The 20958-nt window shown below is 39.7% G+C and overlaps 1 protein-coding gene across 1 annotated transcript; it reads right to left on the bottom strand.

The window, feature by feature from the left end:
* Nucleotides 1-1144: 1144 nt before the first annotated feature.
* pkp1a (plakophilin 1a) lies at nt 1145-18956 on the bottom strand. Its single transcript, XM_083920170.1, has 15 exons — nt 18594-18956; nt 15577-15695; nt 11669-11860; nt 11332-11519; nt 10875-11016; nt 10392-10599; nt 9990-10158; nt 9160-9277; nt 5830-5994; nt 5542-5718; nt 5029-5182; nt 4731-4917; nt 2517-2601; nt 1699-1815; nt 1145-1554 (listed from the first exon to the last, which is right to left on the bottom strand). The coding sequence occupies exons 1-14, from the start codon at nt 18775-18777 to the stop codon at nt 1741-1743; spliced, it is 2163 nt and encodes a 720-aa protein (XP_083776296.1). The 5' UTR covers nt 18778-18956; the 3' UTR covers nt 1145-1554; nt 1699-1740.
* Nucleotides 18957-20958: the final 2002 nt, after the last annotated feature.

Here is a 20958-nt window from a genome sequence, read left to right as displayed (position 1 = left end):
TAGCACAAACTACATATAAAAGGTTTAGATGCTGAATATTCTTGAATAAAAGAATGCATAATGTTTATATATCTTAATGTGTAGCTCTTCTTGCCTGAGGTTGTGCAGACAGATAATAATTCATTAGACGCAGCCTCTTCATTATCTCCTTAGTGATTTTGATCGAATGCGATGAAAGAACACTTGAATAATCTCAGCGTGCAGCCAGCAGCCAACCCTGACTCGGTCAGGCTGTCAACTGTTGATACATTTCCAATGAGACTTCTCATGGGTGTGACTATCTATAATGCTCCAATTCTCTTTACACAGTTAATCAAAGTGAATGGGCACAGCTGGAGTTGCGTATTATATTCCAATACTTCTCTGTCTCCAATTCCTCAGTTTATGCAAAAAAAATGACAATAATGAAAATACAAACATAAAAAAACCCAAAACATAACAAGGTGGGTTTATGGCACAGCAACAGAAAGGGATTTTAGTACTGCATTTTACCAAAATAGTTCAATGTTTTGGGCTTATTCACTTTCTTGTTAAAAGTTAGATAGTAATGTCAATACCGCTCTCATATTTGTTCCAAAAATATGAAGCTATTGCTTAGCTTAATTTAGTTTAGCACAAAGACTTGAAACAGGTACAACAGCAAGTCTAGCTCTTTTCAAAAGTAACATATTTCCACTTCTTAACATGTTAGATCTTGTTTTGTATAAGTGTAAAAATGACACATTGTGCTTTCAGGGGTCCTCAAACCCCTGTAAAACCCACAAAGTGTGGTTTTAACACTTTGGATTGTAGGGATTAAACAAACAAGATGTTAATTATTGAGCTTTAGAGGTGCAGGTAGTTGAATATTGTTACCTTTGGACAGAGAGAGAGAGATAGTTTCAGTCTTTGTGCTGGGCATATTCAGTGTACAGACGTGAGAGCGGTGTAAATCTTCTCATCAACTTGGTGACAAAGCAAACTAATTTCCAACATGTGGAACTATTCCCTTAACTATTGAAAGCTGTTTCTGTTCTTTTTTTTTTTATATATAAAACAAAATTCTGCATCACAGAATGAAACAGATAACAGAACAAAGTAACAAAAAAATCCAACTGGATGTACAGGATTTCATCTGGTAGCAACAGTATCACAAACACACAGTCTTTTCATATATTTTTCTTAAAACTTTTAAAAACATTTTTGGGCTGCTCAATGCTCAAGGTCAAATTTGAAAACAGTGTTATTTGTGAGTCTAAATAATCACAGATAAAGTAGTCTGGTGCATTGCAGCTCTCAGGCTGAAAGAACTGGGTTTCAGCACTTGCACACTTTACCAACCAAAAAACACGCTCAGCCCGCTACAAACACAGACAGAAGCGTATCCAAATTAAATACATAAAACACCGCAGGACTACTCATGAAATTGAAAGCTCTTTTTCACTATATGTACAATGTATGCTGGACTTTTAATCGACAGGCTCTTTCAACAGGGTTATTATGTGAAGAATGTAATTTTACTCTCCTCGTTGCAAGGGTGTGGCCACAGCAGTGTCGAAACATGCCAGTTTCCATCTGCAAGCACACAGATACATGCAGAAAAAGAGAAACACGGAGAAAACATTTTAATCCTTAAGACACAAATTCTGCCAATTCTGGCCACAATGAGCCTTGAAATCTGAATATATATAGATACAGGAATTCAGAAGCAAATCGTACCTATCAAAGCTCTGTGGTGCCGTTCCACTCGTTCCGTCACACTCACTCGATAACCTGTGCTGACCTGTGCACAGCTGTGGTGTTGTCATTGACAAAAAGTGATTTGCCCATACCCAGCTGTGGATAAAAATGTTTTTAAAAAATCATCAGTTAAGGGTGTTGCATGTATGCACGCACACGCACGCACACACACACACACACACACACACAACACACCCTTGTCCTAATAAAGAAGAAATGTACTGTATCAGCAACTTAGATGAGCCTCAGGCGAGTCGCGGCAGTGTGAAAACGGCAGTTTTCCCTCTCACAACAGCTTTTATTTCTTTATTAATTACATGTATACGTGTTGCTACTACTCATATCAAGCATGTTTGCACACTTGCTCATACACCTACACACTCTTAAAGAATATCATTCATGTATACTGTCTATCCTCCATCTCTCCACCCTTGATTTTTACCACGTTGACCTCTTCTTCATCTCTCTTCAATTTTCCATGTGTTACCCCCCCCCCCCCCCCCCCCCCACTTAGTAGATAGTGTGCACCAAGAAACCAGTCTTCCAGGATTCCAGTGTGACTGTTTCTGTGTTCACTGAACATTAAGGTGTGGCAGGAGGGAAGGGAAAGTGATTGTGTGCACCGTAGGAGAAATAATAAACACCCACCCTTTTCAGCTCGGCCCTCCCTCTGCTTGTGCAAGACAGTGTGAGCATGTGCTAAATCTGATAAAAGGATTCAACAGGTCTGTGTTGTGTCTGCCTTAGAGGATTAAACACACGTCTGTCACACATGATTTCAGTTCATTCTTACTTACCTTTTTCACAACGCCTTGCAAATTCTTCTCGTTCCATAAGCTGTAGAGCAGCAGTGAAGCTGCTTTGCTGCCTTTGGAGAAAGACCTACAACAGACGGGCAGAGGTCATTAGGGAAGATCAAAGGAAATAAGACAGTGCCCAAACACAAGAATTGTAAGAAAAAGAAACAATGTAGGCACTGAAGATAACACCTGTACTGCTGGTATTTGAGATACTTTGACAGTAGAAGACAGAAGTTGACCAAGTGGCAGTCTTTGTGTTCAAATAACCTTTTGACAATAAGCTACAATAGCAACTTCATAACTATAAATTAAACGGTTGCTTGATATAGTAACTGAAAAAAGGAAGAATGGTAGAAAATGTTTGCTGTGCCACATACTACATTGCATAATCACAGAACATGTGGACAATGGTTTTCATCAGAATTCCTTCAGCAGAAAGTAGTTCCGCTTAAAAGTTAAACTGAGAGAATGATTTTCTCTGGAAAGAGATGTTTTTGTTGTTGAAATGATTTGTTCCTGTGCTGTGAGCACCATAAACATGGTGAGTGCAATGACTAAAAAATTAAAGGAATCATGGTTTTCATATGTTTCCAACACACGGATTACACGGACAACGCGGATTGCCCGAATGTTCTTTTGTTAGTGTGCCAGTCGGTGTTTAATCAGACAAAATAATGGTTAGGTTCTTATTGAAAGGTCACATGGATCCCACATGGATAAACAAATCAGTGTTAAAAGGTGTTACAAATCACCAGACAGAAGGATCACAATTATACAAGCAAAAATTCGAGCCACAATGCAAACTCAGTTTAATTCAGTGTATTGCACAATGAGCTACACTCAGCAACAGATAATGTCTTTTAAATAATTGTCCAAAAGGTCAAAATAACTTTTCCCAACAGAAACAGTCAAAAATCACTTCTCGGTTTCAAGCACAACAATATAAAGAAAGAATTCCAGTTAGTTTAATTCTGTTTTAGTTGTTTTTTGTGAGGAGTTGAGCATCTTCCCAAACAATTTAACAGACGATCTTTGAACAAGTGAATCTCCAACTTTGTCTGAGTTTTCTGAGAATTGGAAACACGCGACCATGTAGAGACAGAATTTACATGCCGCCGTGCAAATAAGATCAATAACATAAGGCTATTTAGTTTGTTTACTAAAAGGACAAGGTATAGAGCTGTTCTATAGGAAAGGGATCCTTAAATGACTCCTGTTGGGATCTGACGCTATTCAGAAAACACAAATACGGTAGACAAAATTTACTTGATGTCCTAGGGGGGCAGAGGGTGCCTAACCCCCTTAATATAATGGTAGGGGAAACACTGGGATAGGAACTAACAAAGCTACAAAAACAAACTAACCAACTGAGGCGTCAGTAGACCAGCAACTCCTTTATTAAGTAAAAGTATTTGTCAATGAAGTCTGGTGGCTTTCATGAGAGCATAGATAAAAGCATCAATTTGCTCTGTGTAAACTCAAACAGGGTTGTCTGGTAAAGCAGTATTAAAATATTCTATATATAGCATACACTTTAAACGAAATTCCGATGTAAAATCATCCCAGGGTCCTTTTCGGCAAGTACACCCATCAAATAAGCGTGATAAGAGTCCTTACACATAAAACGAAGCATCACCAACGTAGTTAGTGAACTCGGAGTTTATTAAAAGAGTGTTTTTTGAAAGACTTACCTACTGGCCCCGGTACTAGCTCTTCTCATAGTAAAGTCCATTCAAGTCAATTACCAAATCAATCCAAAAGGAAGGAGCCTATTGATGCTTCGGTTACTGCAGAGGTTCGATGTTTTGAGCAGTATTAGTGGTTAAAAAAACTGCTTTAATGCGTTCACCGTGCTGCCCTGAGCTAATCAGTGTTAGCCGCACTCAGCTGTTAGCAACTGTTAGCGACTGTTCGGGATGTCTCCGATAATAGTTGTTACACGACAAAAAAATTCTGGATGGCTTATTTGGTGAGTGTATTTTCCGAAAAAGACCCTGGGATGATTTTTACGCCCAAGCAGATTTTTCTTTTAGGAGTGCCATTTTACATTTAGCTGCTTAAGGCAAAACAAGGAAAGTTCATTTGTGTACCACCTTTAAAACACTTATGCAATTCAAAGTGCTTTACACACAAGTCAAACAAGTGCACTTAAGTGTGTCACAGCTATGAAATCTGAATCTCCCACACAGAGATGAATAAATAAAAACTCACCGGTTCTCACTGAGGTCAGCAACTGATGACACCAGTGCATTATTGATGACCTTCTTGCTGATCTCAGTGTCCGCCAACATCAGACTGTGGACTGTGTTGCAAGCCGCTGCTATAGTTTCATCAGAGTTTCCCATCTCTCGTGGGCCAGAGGAGAGGAGGCTTGTGAGCTCAGGCAGAATCTGCTTTGCTACAGAGAAGACAAAAGACACATACAGTGAATCAGTTTTATGTAGATTAACTCTACATTTACATACCTGCTGCCTGTGAAACAAACATCAACATTTCAACTTTTCCTTACCCATGGAGGTCTGCAAACTGTTGGTCCGAGACATGTTACCTAGCAGGGACATGGCAGTCTTCTGCAGGCTCTGGTTATTGGACTTTAGGAGATGGGGAATGTGCTGCAAAGCCCCCAGTTTTTGAACCAGAATCTGACTCATGGCACTAGACCCCTGGAAATGAAGCAAACACAATACAGGAAAAAAACACATTAGCTCAGTTGTATCTCCCACATCACTGTCCATATCTGCATTATGGTTTTGTAATTATTTGACATTTGCATGCATCTCACTTTCCCTTGTTCTAACTTCTTCCTTCTTTCTCTCTTTCACTTTGAATCCTTGGAGACAAGACTCCACCCTTTCTTACAAAACCAGTCAGTTCTTATTGTGAGTTGTGCTGTTGTGTCATTAATCCCTCCACCTCTTCCTCTCTCTGTTGCTTTTTGACTTTCTTAAATCTGAGATAATCCTGAATGTCTATTAACACCACACACAAATGGTACGCCCAATAATGATCTTCTCCGACTCACCATTCCCTTGCCAGCAGTGAGGTTCTGCAGGGCACCACAACAGGCTTCCAGGGTGGCACCTTTCTGGGATGAGCCCAGCAGAGACAGGTAGGTCTGCATGGCTCTGGGGTGGCACAACCACTTCACACCTGATGGGTTGCTGTCCTCTGGCAGCCCCCCAACAGCGTCAAATGAAAACTGAGGAGAAAGAAAGAAAGACAGAGATGAAAAGGGGAAGGCCGCTTGGATGAAGGCTGTTCATGATTTAGCCAACAAACATAAGGTGGAGGTGTGGTGGTTGATGCCCACCTCCTTTGGAACCTTGCTGCTCCTGGGGCTGAAGCATCCAATCGTGGGGCTTTTCCTCCCAAGTTGGCCCTCTGTCAGAGGTTGGAACTTGCTGAAGCACTCCGGGGTCTCCTCCTCCAGTTGGTAAGTCAAGTTATGGAGGATGCATGAACAGTTCTCCACAGACTAGAAGAGAGGAGAGAAATAAACAACACATCATAACATAGCTGATCTACTTTCTGACTTACCTGCCTGTGTGTTTTAAGATAAATTCTAGCAAATCTGAATATATTTTTCCTAAATGCAAAAATAAAATGACACCATCCACTTCTCATTCACTGCAACAATATAACAAAGGAAGACCCCACTTGTGGTCATTTACTCTCAGTCGACTGCAAAGACAAGCATTTTAACTTATTTTTAAAAAACATTTAATTAAGAAATTTGAACTCTGCACCAAATTTCTACAAGGGAGGCAGTGAGTCAAGTGTTATTATCCATATTGACAAATTCTGGAACTTCCCTTTATGATCATTCGTCCATCCCACATAGGTAACTCATTTAATCTTTCTTAGAAATGTGTGGTTCTCATTTTAAGCACTTAAGCAAATGTCAGTTTGTATGTCACTTTCAGAATATCAAATGGATGAATTCTTCTAGAAACACAACACTAACATAGACATGTTGACCAAAATACACCAGTTTCAGTAAATTCAGTAGGGTTTGGTTAATGAGACTTGATTAACGGTAAAATAATCTTAATAAAAAAGTTATCGATATTCAATGAAATGAGGAAAGATTAAGCTAAATACACTAGAGAACAATATTAGAGAACAAGTTATGAATACTTTATTTATTCTAAAATGTTGTTATTCTTTATATTTCAAAATTTGATAGAAAATCTGCTGTGGCTATACCACTGCTGTACTAGTATGTTTTGTTTATTGTATAGGACAGGCAGGAAATGGGGTGAGAGAGAGAGAGGGGGAGACATGCAGCAATGGGCTGCAGGTCGGAGTCGAATCCGCAGCCTCGAGGACCTTCAGCCTCTTTACATGGGGCGACCGCTCCAACCACTCAGGATCCGGCCGCCCCTCTAGCATGTTTTTTTAATAACCAAGGCACTTCAACAAAAACCTTTATTTTGTGAAAAAAAGCATTGAGCAAAATTAGAGAACACTATGAGATACGTCCCAGTTATTGGTGTTAATCTAGCACCTGCTGAGAATTTACTTAACTGTTGGACACACCCTATTTATTAGGTAGCTCTCCTGGTTACTTTGCAAGATGACAAGCTGCTCTAAGGTGACTGAAACCCTGCGATAGCAGGTTGTCCAGATAAAGGCCAAAGGGATGACCCTCTCAGCCTTTGCAAGAGCAGTTAGGAGTTCCAAGTCTGTGATTTCAAGAATATTGAAACTTTAATAGAACACAGATTCATTCAAGTCCCTAAAAAAAGGCCAGTCGTCCATATAAAACAAGTGCACAAGAGGACAGGATAATGCAAAGACTCTCGATGGGGAATCATCATCTCATCGTTTAAGACAATTTGGACTGAAAGACCATTCTGCAGTGACCAAACCTCTCATCAACAGAAAGAATAAAAAGGCTAGACTTGTCTTTGATAAGGAGTATGTTGTTTGGACAGAGGTGAACTGGTTCAGAATGCACTTTAGTGATGAGAGTACGTAAAATGAATTGGTTTCTGATGAGAAACATTATGTTCAGCGTAGGACTGGGGAAAGACTGAACCCAAAGTGTGTAAAGAAGTAAGTTAAATTTGGAGGTGAAAGTGTCATGGTTTGGGCGATGTTTTCTGCAGCAGGAGTTGGGCTTTTTGTACAGCTACATGGCAGCTTGAATGCAAATGTTTATGTGAACCTTCTTCAGCAACATGCAATACCATCACTCCAATTGTCTCCCAATCAGCCCGTAATTTTCACACAAGACAATGCCCCCTGTCACACTGCAAAATGGGTTACGCAGTTCCTCGGAGCTAAGAATATTGAAACAATGAAATGGCCAGCCCAGAGTCCAGATCTAAACCCCATAGAGAATCTCTGGAAAATCCGTAGTGACAAAGTAATGTCTAAGAAACCCACTACAGATACCAAACTGTGGAAGAGCCTGCAAAAAGAACGGACCAAGATCAAACCAGAGCAGTGTGAGAAACTAGTGATGTCCTGTGGGCACAGATGTGCTGACGTCATTCAAAGCAAAGGCCTCTACACTACTATTCATTTTTTAATCCTATAGCCCTAAGAAAACATTGTTTAAATATTCTCTTCTGACACAATGCTTAGTGTCATTTTTCACAAAATTAAGGTTTTAGTTTTTGTTGTTGTTTGTTTTTTAATTCAGAATAAATCAAGTATTAATACTTTGTTCTCTAATTTTGATCTCCAGTGTATATACAGTATATATTACTAAAACCATTATAGCATCAACACGCATAAAGCAAACTGCAACTGTCCTCATCCATAACCCCAGTTACAGTTTACTACGTCACTTTCTGCCACTCACACAAGCAACACCAGTCATGCTCCACTACTTCATTTAAATAAACCTGTGTAAACAGAGTGCTAGCACAAACATAGAATTAAGCACACGTCCACGCCCAAAACAATGAGCACCCACTAAACATATACACATGCTGACTCGTCCTGTAGTATTTACCTGCTTATGCAGTGTGTGAACATATGCTATATATTTCTAGCATCCGGAAAGAAAACACTCGAGGTAAGCTCTAAAGAAAATATGAGTGAACTAGAATACATCTCCAAACATAAATCCAACCATAGCTGTTCTCGCCTGCTCACACATACACAATTCAGTGTTAGGGTTAAAACACTGCTGTGGGACAGAAATACAATGTGTGGCCTGATAAACAGACAAATAATTCTTGATTATAAGGTCAGTGAAGCAGTCGCTAAAATAAAGTTTCAAACTTTCAATGTAGACTCCCTATAAGCACTGTGGTGATGTCAATTGCTCTCTGTAGCCCTTGATCGTAGGACTGCAACCAACGATTATTTCCTTGATTAATTGATTAATCATTCTATAAAATATCTGATTATAGTGAACAATGCCTCTAAAAACGTCCTTTAGCCCATATCAAGGTCTTTCCATTGATTAATTTTCTGCTCTACTTGACAGCATCAAGTTTACTCTTACTTTATAGTGATGATAATGGTGTTGTCGATCAGGGAAGAAAATAAACAAGAACTGAAAAATCTAAATTTTCTCTTTTGTAGCCAATCAGAGGACAACAAAATAGGTAAAATTGCAGGGATAAAAATGAGGCTACTTGTTTTGAGAAAAGGTTTTGTTGATATAGAAGAGAAAGTTTACCTTGTCATCAGGGTTTTCCTCTGCCACACAGGACTGGACGTAGCTCATTAGGGAGTCAATGAGGCCACGGCACTCTCTCATTGCCTTTCTCTCCTTCTGTTGGGCGCAGCTCAGATTCCTACACACATTTCAATCATTCATTTAAATCAAAAAGGAAACACTAACATGTCTAGAATGTAATTGTAGAGTGCCTTTTAACCATGCACCATCACACCAAACTTGGCCCTGGAGATAAGGCACGAGCTGCATGTTAAACTATGGTTTAATACACATTTGTATTACATAACTGCCAAATAAGAAAAACAGTTCTCTGGAGTGATGCAATTTTTTTTTCTTCAATTCAGGTATCGCAAGCATTTCACATAAAAACAGGTGCTGGAACAAAAAAAAAAATAGAAATAAGACAAAGAAGTGTTTTTATAAATTATTATTGGCAATAATAATAAATCTGCCAATCACTTTTTGAATAAAACGTTAATTGTTTCATCCATAAAATGTCAGAATATTGAAAAATGTACATCACATTTTCCCCAGAGTCCTAGGGGACATATTCAACTGTCTTGTTTTGTCAAAGACATTCAGTTTTTAATATTATAAAACAAGGAAAAGCAGCCATTCCTCACACTACGAACATGAAGATGTCTGGCACTTTTGCTTAAAAAAGAACAGTTTATAACTTCATGACAATCAACTAATCGTTTGCATTGCGCAGCCTTGACAAAGAGGTCTCTGACACCAAGACATTGCTCTATTTAATGAAACTTATTGGAAACTTTCTGATCTGACAACATATAAACCATCAGACGTACTGATAAATTAAATGTTCTCACCGCAGACAACCTGTGGCGTTGTAGAAGACATCAGGGTGTATGTTGTTGTTGGCGCTGTTGTCTGACCAGCAGGTGAATGGCACCACCACATTCTCAGTCAGGGCGGGCAGAGCTGTAGCTATAAGTTCTTCCTTCAGCTCATCGGCAGAGGAGAGGTTCCATAGCAGGCCTTTATATGGCAGGAAAATTAAAGTTACAAGCATTTAAAAAAACAACCTGTGCATTGCATCTATGACATTGTGCTAGTGGATGGTCAAACAAGCTACGACAAAAGTAGAGTGGAAAATGATGATACATATAAAATATAAAAATGGAGAAATTCACATTGAATATAAATTTGTGCCCAATAGATCACTCTTCTACCTAATATTTTAAGGTTCTATCTAAATAAAAATGTCCTACCAGTGATTTGTTTCTGGGTCTCAGTGGAATCTGTCTCCTTTAGTAGCTGCAGGGCCTTCCCTATGCCGCCACAGTGCTGAACCTCCAGCTTGTTGCCCTGGTGTTTGAATACCAGGTTCCTCAGAGCCCCAGCAGAAGCCTGGCTCACCCCAGGGTTGGGGCTCCGCAGCAGGGTCACCAGAGCGGGGATGCCTCCTAGTTGGGAAACCTGTAACATAAAAATGTAGAGTAAAGATATAGGACTTAAAAAGTGTGGCAATATTTCAAACACTTCCAACAGAAGTACAAACAGAAAGAGCCTTCTCCTCCCCCTTCCCTCAAAGCAGGTTACAGAAAGGTCTTCACAGAACTCCTGCACCAATTATATCTCTACTGTAAGACAACCTTAACGCAAAGGTCCAGTGAAAATAAACAACATCCATGTGTGCATGTTTGGAGAATGTGTCTGTATGGAATAATGTATCTGTGTGCAAGCGTTCGGACCTCCTGTTTAGTGCTCTCCTCATTGAAAGTTTTGTGGTGGATGAAGGTGGCTCCACACTGCTGGTAATTCTCCTCAGGGTGAGACAGGTACTCTACAGCCTCCTTTAGGGTTATGTCTGACACGCTTGTCGTGTTGTTCACCCTGCAGTAACAGGCAGAGGAACACAAGAGGCAGGGTGAAAATTAGAAATAGAAAATAGACCGCTCATAGAATAGAACACTCCTGACCGCTAGCAAAAAAGTCATCACACAGAAATAGCTGCAGCCAAACCCTTAAACAAAGGATAACAACAAATAAAATATTAAAAAATTGACCTCCATGTTAAGACTACTTTATGATCAATACAAAAAATACAAATTGGACTACATATATTTCCCTATAAGATGTTACATATGTAATTGACGAACTCTTATCCTATACATGTATATTGTTGCCCCCATCAGCCCCTAAACTCACGATGATTGTTGCTCTATCTTGGATGTTTTGATGGTGCCCATCTTGCCCTCAGTGTGATGCTGAAGGATGGGTGGCTGGACGATGCGTGTCTGGCTGTTGGTCATCTGAGTGCCGTTGGTCATAGAATAGGTGCTGTGTCTATACATTCGAGTCTGGTTGCTTTGCTGGTTCACCTGCCCTTTGGCCCTCTAAAAAAAAAAAAAGTACAATGGTAAAACAGTATAGCATTGTGGAGTACTTGCAGCTTTTAAGATATTTGTTTGAAGAATTGATTCCCTAAAACAACATGTTTAACTACTTCAGGAAACATCAATTCTACATAAAAACAACTGATTACCATAAAGGATGCAGATGAAGGAACAACAGCAAATGGACGAGCCAAGGCAGGGTCACTACGAGCGGTTTTCAGCCCATTGGGATTCTGGGACCAGTTGGTCATGTTTATTTGCCCTCCCGATGTGCTTGAGGTGCTGATATGTTTTTGTGCCATGTTTCTAGCAGATAGAGTGCGAGTCTTCTGAGTATTTCCCTAAAAACAGGAAATGCATGTCTCAGGAGGTGTCTACAAAAAACATTTTATTATAAAATAATGAACAAATATTTTTTAGCCAGTCATGGAAAACAAACAAACAATCACTGCATCACATTAATGTTTTTTTCTGTTGCAACAAAAAAAGAAAGTAGGTAACCCACTTTTCTTGAGAACAGTTGTCAAAGACATCCCTTGTAACCCAGACAGAAGAATTTGACCTGACACAAAGCCTGCATAGCTTTTCTCTTTCTCGGTTTATGCTGAAGGCAACAGAATGCACCAAACAGTCACACAAACCAAAGTAACATGATATCTGTCATTGGAGACCGACTCAAGCAGTTGTGTTAAGAGGACTGCTCGCACAGTTGAGAAGTTTCTCACAGAAGATCTTTGTGTGTGCTCAGACCCGGCACCCATTAAACCTGTCTTCACAATCCTGACGTCATTAAACACCTTAATCTCGTCTCATTACGTCTTTGTTTATGTATCAATTTATTTTGACTTTACTTTTTTGGCTTTGTCTATGTATTTGTGTGTGTGTGTGTGTACAAAGAGCACACTATCTAAGCTTTGCCACAAAATAACTAAGAACGAAACTCGGCATAGCCTGAGCAAAATGACAGAACCTGTCAATTTTGTAATTCAGTGTGTAGTCATTCTCTCAACTAAATCTTGGCTTATTTGAAAAATTAGAGTAAAATCATAAATATGGCAAAGAAGAACATTCCCCATCACTCTTTGAATACACTAAATATTAGTAAGGAAGTGTGTAACAATGATCACCAAAAAATTATAAACACACAACAATTTTCGCACATTACTAACTGCCGCTGACATGTTAATTTATGAATGTTATCAGGAGGGGATATTGGGCAACAGGGAAGCAGAGACGTGGGATTATTGGTTTGCAGCACAATTAAAAGACATTTCATTACAACATCACAAAAGTCACCACTAGACATACACGCACACACACACACACACGCATACACATACTTCTCAACTAATTAGAGGTCAGGAAAAGTAAAATAATTGGACTGGCCAGACTAGCTGGACATCCTTTGTGACCAGGAAGGAGTGGTCAAAGTGCATGGGGGATAAGGTGTATGTGTACTGCATTGCCTGTTTAAAACCTTAATGGCTTATGGGATAAATGAAAACTGAGGTGGTGACACACTGTACTTTCTGTGTACCGAGTCTCTTTCCTGTTTCAAACCGGACTGGTAGCTCAGATACCTGCCAGGCCTACTTCTTAGCAGCAGAAGCATGATGGAGGAGCGATCTGTCAACAACATGTTTGATAAGAACTGTTAACTTTCAAAGTGCTGCGTGTTCCCTTCATTCAGAGGCCGGACAGGAGAGACGGATGCAAATACAGCAAAGCAAAGAGAAGCAGTGCAGAAAGAAATGCAGGATGAGGCTTATATGGGAACAAAAATCTAATACTAAAATATTATTGTACAACATGTAATGCTGAGTATGATTGATGATCATTGGATAGTGCTGCAATAGGTAGGATGCACACTGACTCTCATGGCAGCAACATCAAGACATCAAAGTAACACAAAGTAATGTTTGATCAAATATTAAGCAATGTCTGACTTTTATTTTGTATTTTGAGTGTCGTGGCTCTGCTGCCCTCTTGGTAGGATAAACTGCCATCATATTCATATTGAAAAATGAATTGGGGGGGGGGGGGGGGTCAAGCAGGCGAAGATTGTCTGATGCCCCTACCTGTGTCTCCAACACAAATGTTTACTGTTCACTCGATTTAGTGGCTTCTGATGGATGGAGTTAGGCATTATGACAACCTTCTTCTTTTTATTTAATTTTTTTTAAGCTTTACTTATTCAGGGGGAGTACTCTGAGAGCAATGCTCGATTTTTCAGGAATACCCTGATCACATTCACACAGTTACACATTCATACCTGGAAGCTACCAAGAACAACCACTGTCTGATCTGCTGGCCACTGAGCAGCTCCAAATGAGAAGTTAAAGGGGTTAAGGGCCTTAGTTAAGGGCACCTCAGTGTTGCCCTTAGTATTTTTACCTTGCAGGACACAGGAGTTGGCCTGGCCTACTGCTGGTTAATTTGTTTGTGTCATTGCATGAATCCAAACTAACCCTTTAAAACACCTAAGTCACACAATAACACTGCCTAACTAACTGGCAGAGGCAGTGGTAGACCAGAAACTACAATGTTCTGCGAAGTAAAATTATTTTGTTTTTTTCAAAGGACCCTGTGGTCCTTTGGCCCGGTGGCCCCCGTGAACAGCAGTACATTGCTTAGCTTCAAGGTCTGCTAAGTATGCCATACAACCCCACATCAAAAAAATCTGTCTTATCCCTTTAAATATTTATTTGGCTTCAGGTGACAGTTGACTCAACCACAGAATTAGAGCAACACAAATGAAAACAATGTGACAGAATGTTATTTCATGAAGGGATAATGAATTTTCATCAGCAAGAACACATCACCACACTCCCTAAACATACCTCAACTCACTGTCAGTAGGTCAGGTCAATTCAGAGCGTGACACACACACGCGCACACACACTCACACTCACTTTGATGAAGTCAACATTACTCCAATGGGGAATTTGTATTAGTCCAGTATCGCAAATTAGTTGAGCTCACCCTGATGTTTAGTGACAAGACTGAAATTGAGAATGACGTTCAAAAACAATATTGGTCTGTAAATTTCTTTAGCAGGCAAACATGCATGCCTCACTGCTAGATACAAAACTGTTACATTTTCATTATACTGTACTCACAGACAATATAGTGCAGTATATAAGAGAATGTACCTGACTCACTCACAAAAGCAAATTGTCTAACCAGTAAAGCTATGTGGGTATACCATGAGTTTAACCAATAGGAGTACGGTATGTTTCATTTCAACAATGTCATTAATCACGTGTGAGAGGTACCTCCCATCTGGCAGTATCCAGTGATTCATATTTTCTTAAAGACAAAGTAAGAGGATTGATACCACTCTTAAGTCTGTCCATTCAATATGAAGCTGGAGCCAGCAGCATTTAACTTCCAGCACCTCTGGGTTATGTGGAGTCACTGCAACCGGCCACTTAACAACTGGAACACCACAACTTGTCATTTTTACACTTCTCTTTTTGTATGGATTTAACAATCAAGTTAAAACATGTTCATTAGCGATATTTGGTAGCTGCTGGTATGCAGATTTTGCTACCTTTAGATAGTGCTAGGCTATCTGTTTCTTTATGGTAAGCTAAAAAAACCAACAACTAATTATTCCTTTAAATTATTTTTTTTAATCTATGCAATTAATAGTATTCATTATTATATTGTCAAAGTTAAAATTATCTTTGAGTGGTAATACAGTTCTTAGTATCTTTTAAAAAGCCTAATCTGCAGTACCCACAGTACCTTTTCTTTTTTTTAAATGGACAAAAAAGAATGCCAGTATAACATAATCACAATCTACTCACTGACATGGATTACTGCAAGCACGTTTTATTTCATACTAAAATATGAATTGAAACAAATGCCAAAATAGAAGAAATTGTTCAAAAAAACTAAAACAGTAAAAGTGATCAGAACTCAACATAAAGTATTTGGGATTGTAGTAAAACCACTGATTGAGTCCTTCAACGCTGAGTCTACGGGAGGGGAAAGGGTTTGTGCTATCTGAAAAAAATAATGAACGGGGCTGTTACATGAGAGGAACAATTACCGCTTTGTTGAAGCCCGTTGACAGAGTGGAGCTGGTGTGGATGAAGGTGCCATTTGCTTTGGATGGAGAAAACTTGAATGTTCCAAACTCGTATGGCATCAAAGTGTGGGGAGACGTGGCTGTTAAAAGAGGAGACGTATGAGAGCTGAAACAAACAACAGTAACATACAAAGGAACGACTCAGGGCAGTATGAGAAACACCAGAGAAATCTGAAACAGGCCTAAACAGATTAATGTTGTCATGGTGACCTCAGATAAGCATTGAACACACAAGCTGGACAGCATGAGGTTGTTGTCTTCATGTGGGGTTCAGGCCAAGCATTCACTGGATGGACTGAGATAAAGGACTTCAACTGCACTAAAACGCACGCGGAAATGGCTACGTTTCTCCTTGATCTGTAAGATAACATTCATGTTTACTGGTAAACGGTAACTTTCAGTCAAGCTCCTCTGCAATACTTGTTTTTATGGTGTGATTTGCCAGAGAGGATGAGTTCAAACAGGCTCAAACAGACTCCGGTCTCCTGTAGGCTACTGGACTGGTGGAATTATTTTTTGTTGTTGCGACTACGATCTTGAGACACTACATAGCGGTGTTCTGCTCATTCTCCATATTCAACCTTCAAGCAATATTGGATGCATTTGTTAAAATGTTGAATTCCTAAATTAAGATATTTGGAAATAAACTACAGTATTTGATAAAACATTTGGTTCTCTATTTTCAAATTGCCAACTCTATTGTTATTTATATTTCGATTTGGTGGCCTTGTTTTGGTGGTGTGTTGGTTAGCACTGTCACAGCAGGAGGGTTAGGTTAATTGATGATTCTAATTGTATTGTATAAAGTATTTTATTAAGTTTTGTGCAATAAATGATCAATGGTCAAAATGGTTAATAATTTAATTTGTTTTGATTTTGTGTTATCAAAGATAGCTGAGAGGACCTTCACACACACACACACACACACACAGTTGTTAATATCAATATGCATGTCTGGCATCAGTTAGTCAGACAGAAAGATAGACGTGACATAATGTAAGCTTTGCGAAATTTTGCCTTTACACATAGCCAACTTGTTTGAGCACCTTCGCCTGTCTGCATTGTTGGATGAATCATGGGAACATGAGGCTTACTACCATATTTGTAAGTCTGTGACTTTACTATTATAGGATTACAGTTGTCAAAACAACCGCATACTCATTAACATATTCATATATGAAGTCTGTGCAGGAAAGGAAATATGCTCCTGAAGTGTCTATAGCACTATCTCACCGAATAAAAAGGCCTTAGATGGTAGTCTCTAAGTCTATCTTTGTACTATCTAGCCAAGCAGATTGTTTCAATTTTATGTGCTGAGCCTGTGGTTTTACAATATCTGCCTCTGAAACTTCTGCTGCAACATTATAGTCGGAAAGCTGTTCCAGACTTTCAGTTGTACTGCGCAATAAAGGAAGGCTATTGCTATGACATTTATATTTCTTCTGTGTGGTTTTACATTTTATATATGTAAAGTGTATTTGAATATTTTGAAAAGTGCCATTTAGGCCTAAGTAAAATGTATGTTTGTTTTAAAATTACAAGGTCCATTTTGCAGTCTGATTAAGTTGGATGAACTAACTCTTCTTTGGATAACCAGTCTTATTCTACCTACTTGGTGTTTGAGCACCTTGAATACAAATCCGATCAGCAGCAGAAGTGTCAGGGCACATAAAAAAACAAAGCTAGTTGCATGGCTAGATAGCACTCGGGATACGTGAAAATATGCCCTTTTGTAAGTTGGTGACAGAACAGACTGGGTCTTGGCTGCTAACAGGAAAATCCCCAGTGGAGGCATGATGTTATTATTTGTTGCTCCAACCCTGACAGTAAAACTTATTTTGAATAAGCCAGGAATGTTAATACTTTAATGTGACGCATGAAGACCACCAAACTCTATTAAATACCATAAATTAATATTATACAAGTGCAGCCTCGGGTGTGTGTGCAACACTAACGTTGTGGTTGTTTTTCTTAATATACAGTGTATGACTTCCGTTAAGTTCCCTGAATTTGCCCTGAGCAAAGTATCATTTTGTTGTAGATCTACTTTGAAGATCTTCAGCTTACTTTTACCTTACATTTTAAACCACTGAAATAAGAATAAGAACAAAAGCCACAATTGCAAAAAAAAAAAAACGTTAGACATTGTGTATTACCAAGTTGGGCTTTATGCTTCTCATATGGGCAACATTTTTCTATCTATACTGAGATTTATCTGAAGCGTTGAATGCATCAGTAAAAGTAAAATAGCATACAGATGGTGTGTCCTACTTTATAGATATCACATTATACTGATGTTTTCTTTACAACTTCATCTCAACTCAACAGAAAGACCTGAAACTCATTTCGCAAGATAGAAACATGTTTCTCAATTTGTTGTGGATCTTTATAACGCCTCTTGGAATAAAAGCCAAATACCAAAGTTATTTTGTAAGACTAGAGTGTAATTTTGTGTTTGAGGGCTGTGTTACTAACATTCCTAACTAACAGAGAGAAACCGCTGTGGCACGCCGCGCTCAGGATAAGCTGGATGTGTCTCTGACAGTTTCTCAGAGCTCACACTAAACAAAATCACTCTCATGTTGAACAGAAGCCAAGGATCACATCTCACAACGGAGATATCATCCACAGTTCGTTACCAACACACCTGTACCTGCTGCTCCTGGCACCTTAAAGGCGGAAAACCCACCAAGAATTCTTCCACAAACTACAGAAATGTTTATCCCCACTTTTAGGCTGCAGTAGTGCATAGTTTCCGCACATTAGTTGGGCTAAACCGCAGCACGGAAAAACTTGTGGGGACGTTGTGACGCATTATTTGCAGGAAACACAAGAAGCTAACAAGTGGCTAAATTAGAGTGCCTGGAAGTAAACAGCACTGTCCAAATAAATAGGTTAGTTACAACGTGTATTATGCGGTATTATTCTTGACACTATGGTGTTGTATTAATGTATTAAGCTGCTTGTATTATCCATACTTGTTGGTGAGGGCGACATTGAGCCGTTCTTCCCGTGTTTAGACTTGCTCCTCTTGATGGTGTCCACTTGATCCAGCACGCGCTGCTGTCCCGAGCGCAGCTTGTTGTCGGAGGGCACAGCGAGCGACGTGTCATCCTTGCTCCCGATAGTCATAGCTGAACGCAGCGGTTCCGGAGCCATCATCTTTCCCAGCACGGTACCCTTCCTGCCAACACTTCAGTAAAAAGACAGTTTTCCAAAATAAAGTGTAGTCCCGGAAAAGAAAAGTGCGACTCGACTCAGCGCGAGGGAGTGCAGCACACCAGAGCCAAGTATAGTATGTTCCCAGAGCTGTGGCAGTGAACTCCACCTCGGGACCGCGCCCGTCGAGGCTGGGCTGGATAGAGTTCACAGGCAGGTGCAGAATGATGGGAGGGGCCGAGGGCACTACATTTCAGTGCAGTGTGCAAAATCTGCACAACTCAAAAGAGGGGGTTAGTGTAAATACTTTTCTGTGTTAAGGACTTTTCTATTTTCCCTGCAGCCCTGTAAGCGCATTTAATGACGTGTTGTGTATCTGAGGTCTTTGGTCTTGTGCTCCTCCTAATTGTCGCTAAGAGGCAAAGATGGATACTGTGACTTTCAAAACGTAAGCTAATAGGCTTCTCGAAAACAGCCTCCATTCGAGAGACCGATGGTTCGATCCCCAGCTCACCGTACACATGTCGAAGTGTCCTTGGGCAAGACACTGAATCCTGAATTGCTCCCCGTGCTGCGCATGGGTGTTACATGTGTGAATGGTTAGATTAGATGGTATGTAAATGTCCAGAATGTGGAAAGTAGTGTGAAAGCACCTTAAGTAGTCAGAAGACTAGAAAGGCGCTATATACTGTTGGTACAAGTCCATTTACCAAAATGTATTTATCTACAGGCATCTTGCTGTAATTATTGTAATGCAAAATATTCTGGAAATTTGTATTTTTTTGTGTGCCAAGAATGCACCACAGGTAGGCTTGCTACATAGGAGGTGCATGATAAATTCAATATCAGACATCAGCAAGGGGCTGGCTTTTCCACCTAATATCTCTGCTAACTTCCACAGTAATAGCTGAGACAATGAAACAGGATGATTATAGTTTTATTTAATCATTTAAAACTGCTCAAACTATCATGTAAGGTACGCAACAGCATCATACTGTATATTATCACTAATCTGATTTTCCTTTAAGCAAATTGTTGAGGACAGAGGTGAGAGTACAGGACAGGAGCAAGCATCTCTCAGCTCAGCCAAAAAGGACAGAGAGAGGGAGAGAGGAGATAATATGTGCACATGCTCTCTGCATAACCGGATTGTTCTGGCTATGTTTCCGCAGGTGACATTTTCCCACCACACCCTTTGCCTCAACACTGCCAAGGTAACGAATATCATGTGTGTAATTTATCTGTGATGCGTGTCTGTGTGCGTTTAACAATGTAAGTCAATGTTGGTACATATAACTCTCTCTCTCATATATATGCCAGAGTTCTTATCTTGACAGTGAGGGAGCACCATGAGGGAGCTATTTGTTTGATTCACTGATAGTGTAAATTCCTCTGATCAGGTGAGATTATAGGCTCAGCACAAGGCGGTATTGTTTGAGTGAAAAAAAATTAAAATCTCATGTAGATTTATCAGATTTTAAAGCAATTACCACATGAAACTATACCTCTTATCAGTGCTCCCCGTGGCTCAATCATTTACTGATTTAAGGTGAAACACATGAGCAACCTGTGAACTATTGGCAATAAGAACCACACCCAGACTATTTCAACGGTGGCAGTTTTAGCAGCATGGCATTGATTGAGCCTTCCACAGAAAACAATCTGACTAATGTTTGGCAGTAGAACAGTCATAAGACCCAATGAAAGGGTTTAACTGGAAGTGTCATTTTCTTGACAGGGTTACAGTTACAAGACATCTGCACGAAGCCAAATCTCACTCAAACTTAGCCACACTTTCTGCAGTTGTAGAGAAGTGTGTAGACCAACATACTTGAGTGGCCAGCATGGTCCAGTCATTTGAAGCAAAAAAATATTTCTGTGTGCTGAAAACAACTCAAATCCCAAGCACACAATGAGCATTGTCAGCACACCACTTTTGAGCCTGGATGGACTGTAAAAAAAAAAAGCACTCTTATCACTTACACGTTGCCATGTATGCCTTGAAAGGATGCCAAGACATATTCATTGTGCAATTTATTACATATAATTTTGAAAGATTCTGAAAAAGGTTAATCTTACAAACCGGCGTACAGCCCAGCACTACAGTAAGGTATATTAGCTGGAGATTTAAGATGGAGGTATGTGAAATGGATTAAAGTAGATGCCTGAAGGCACATATGACAA

Source organism: Echiichthys vipera (assembly GCF_963691815.1).
Source record: "Echiichthys vipera genome assembly, chromosome: 9".
NCBI lineage: Eukaryota > Metazoa > Chordata > Actinopteri > Perciformes > Trachinidae > Echiichthys > Echiichthys vipera.
This window is presented reverse-complemented; position numbering and strand designations above follow the sequence as displayed.

What these genes read in the sequence shown, in the direction of transcription:
- pkp1a (XM_083920170.1), bottom strand. Translation starts at nt 18,777, where the DNA reads ATGATGGCTCCGGAACCGCTGCGTTCAGCTATGACTATCGGGAGCAAG. An exon ending in AGGAGAGCACTAAACAGGAG is followed by an intron (nt 10,600 to 10,874) that starts GTCCGAACGCTT and finishes TTTATGTTACAG; the next exon opens with GTTTCCCAACTAGGAGGCAT. An exon ending in GCAGCAAGGTTCCAAAGGAG is followed by an intron (nt 5,719 to 5,829) that starts GTGGGCATCAAC and finishes CTTTCTCCTCAG; the next exon opens with TTTTCATTTGACGCTGTTGG.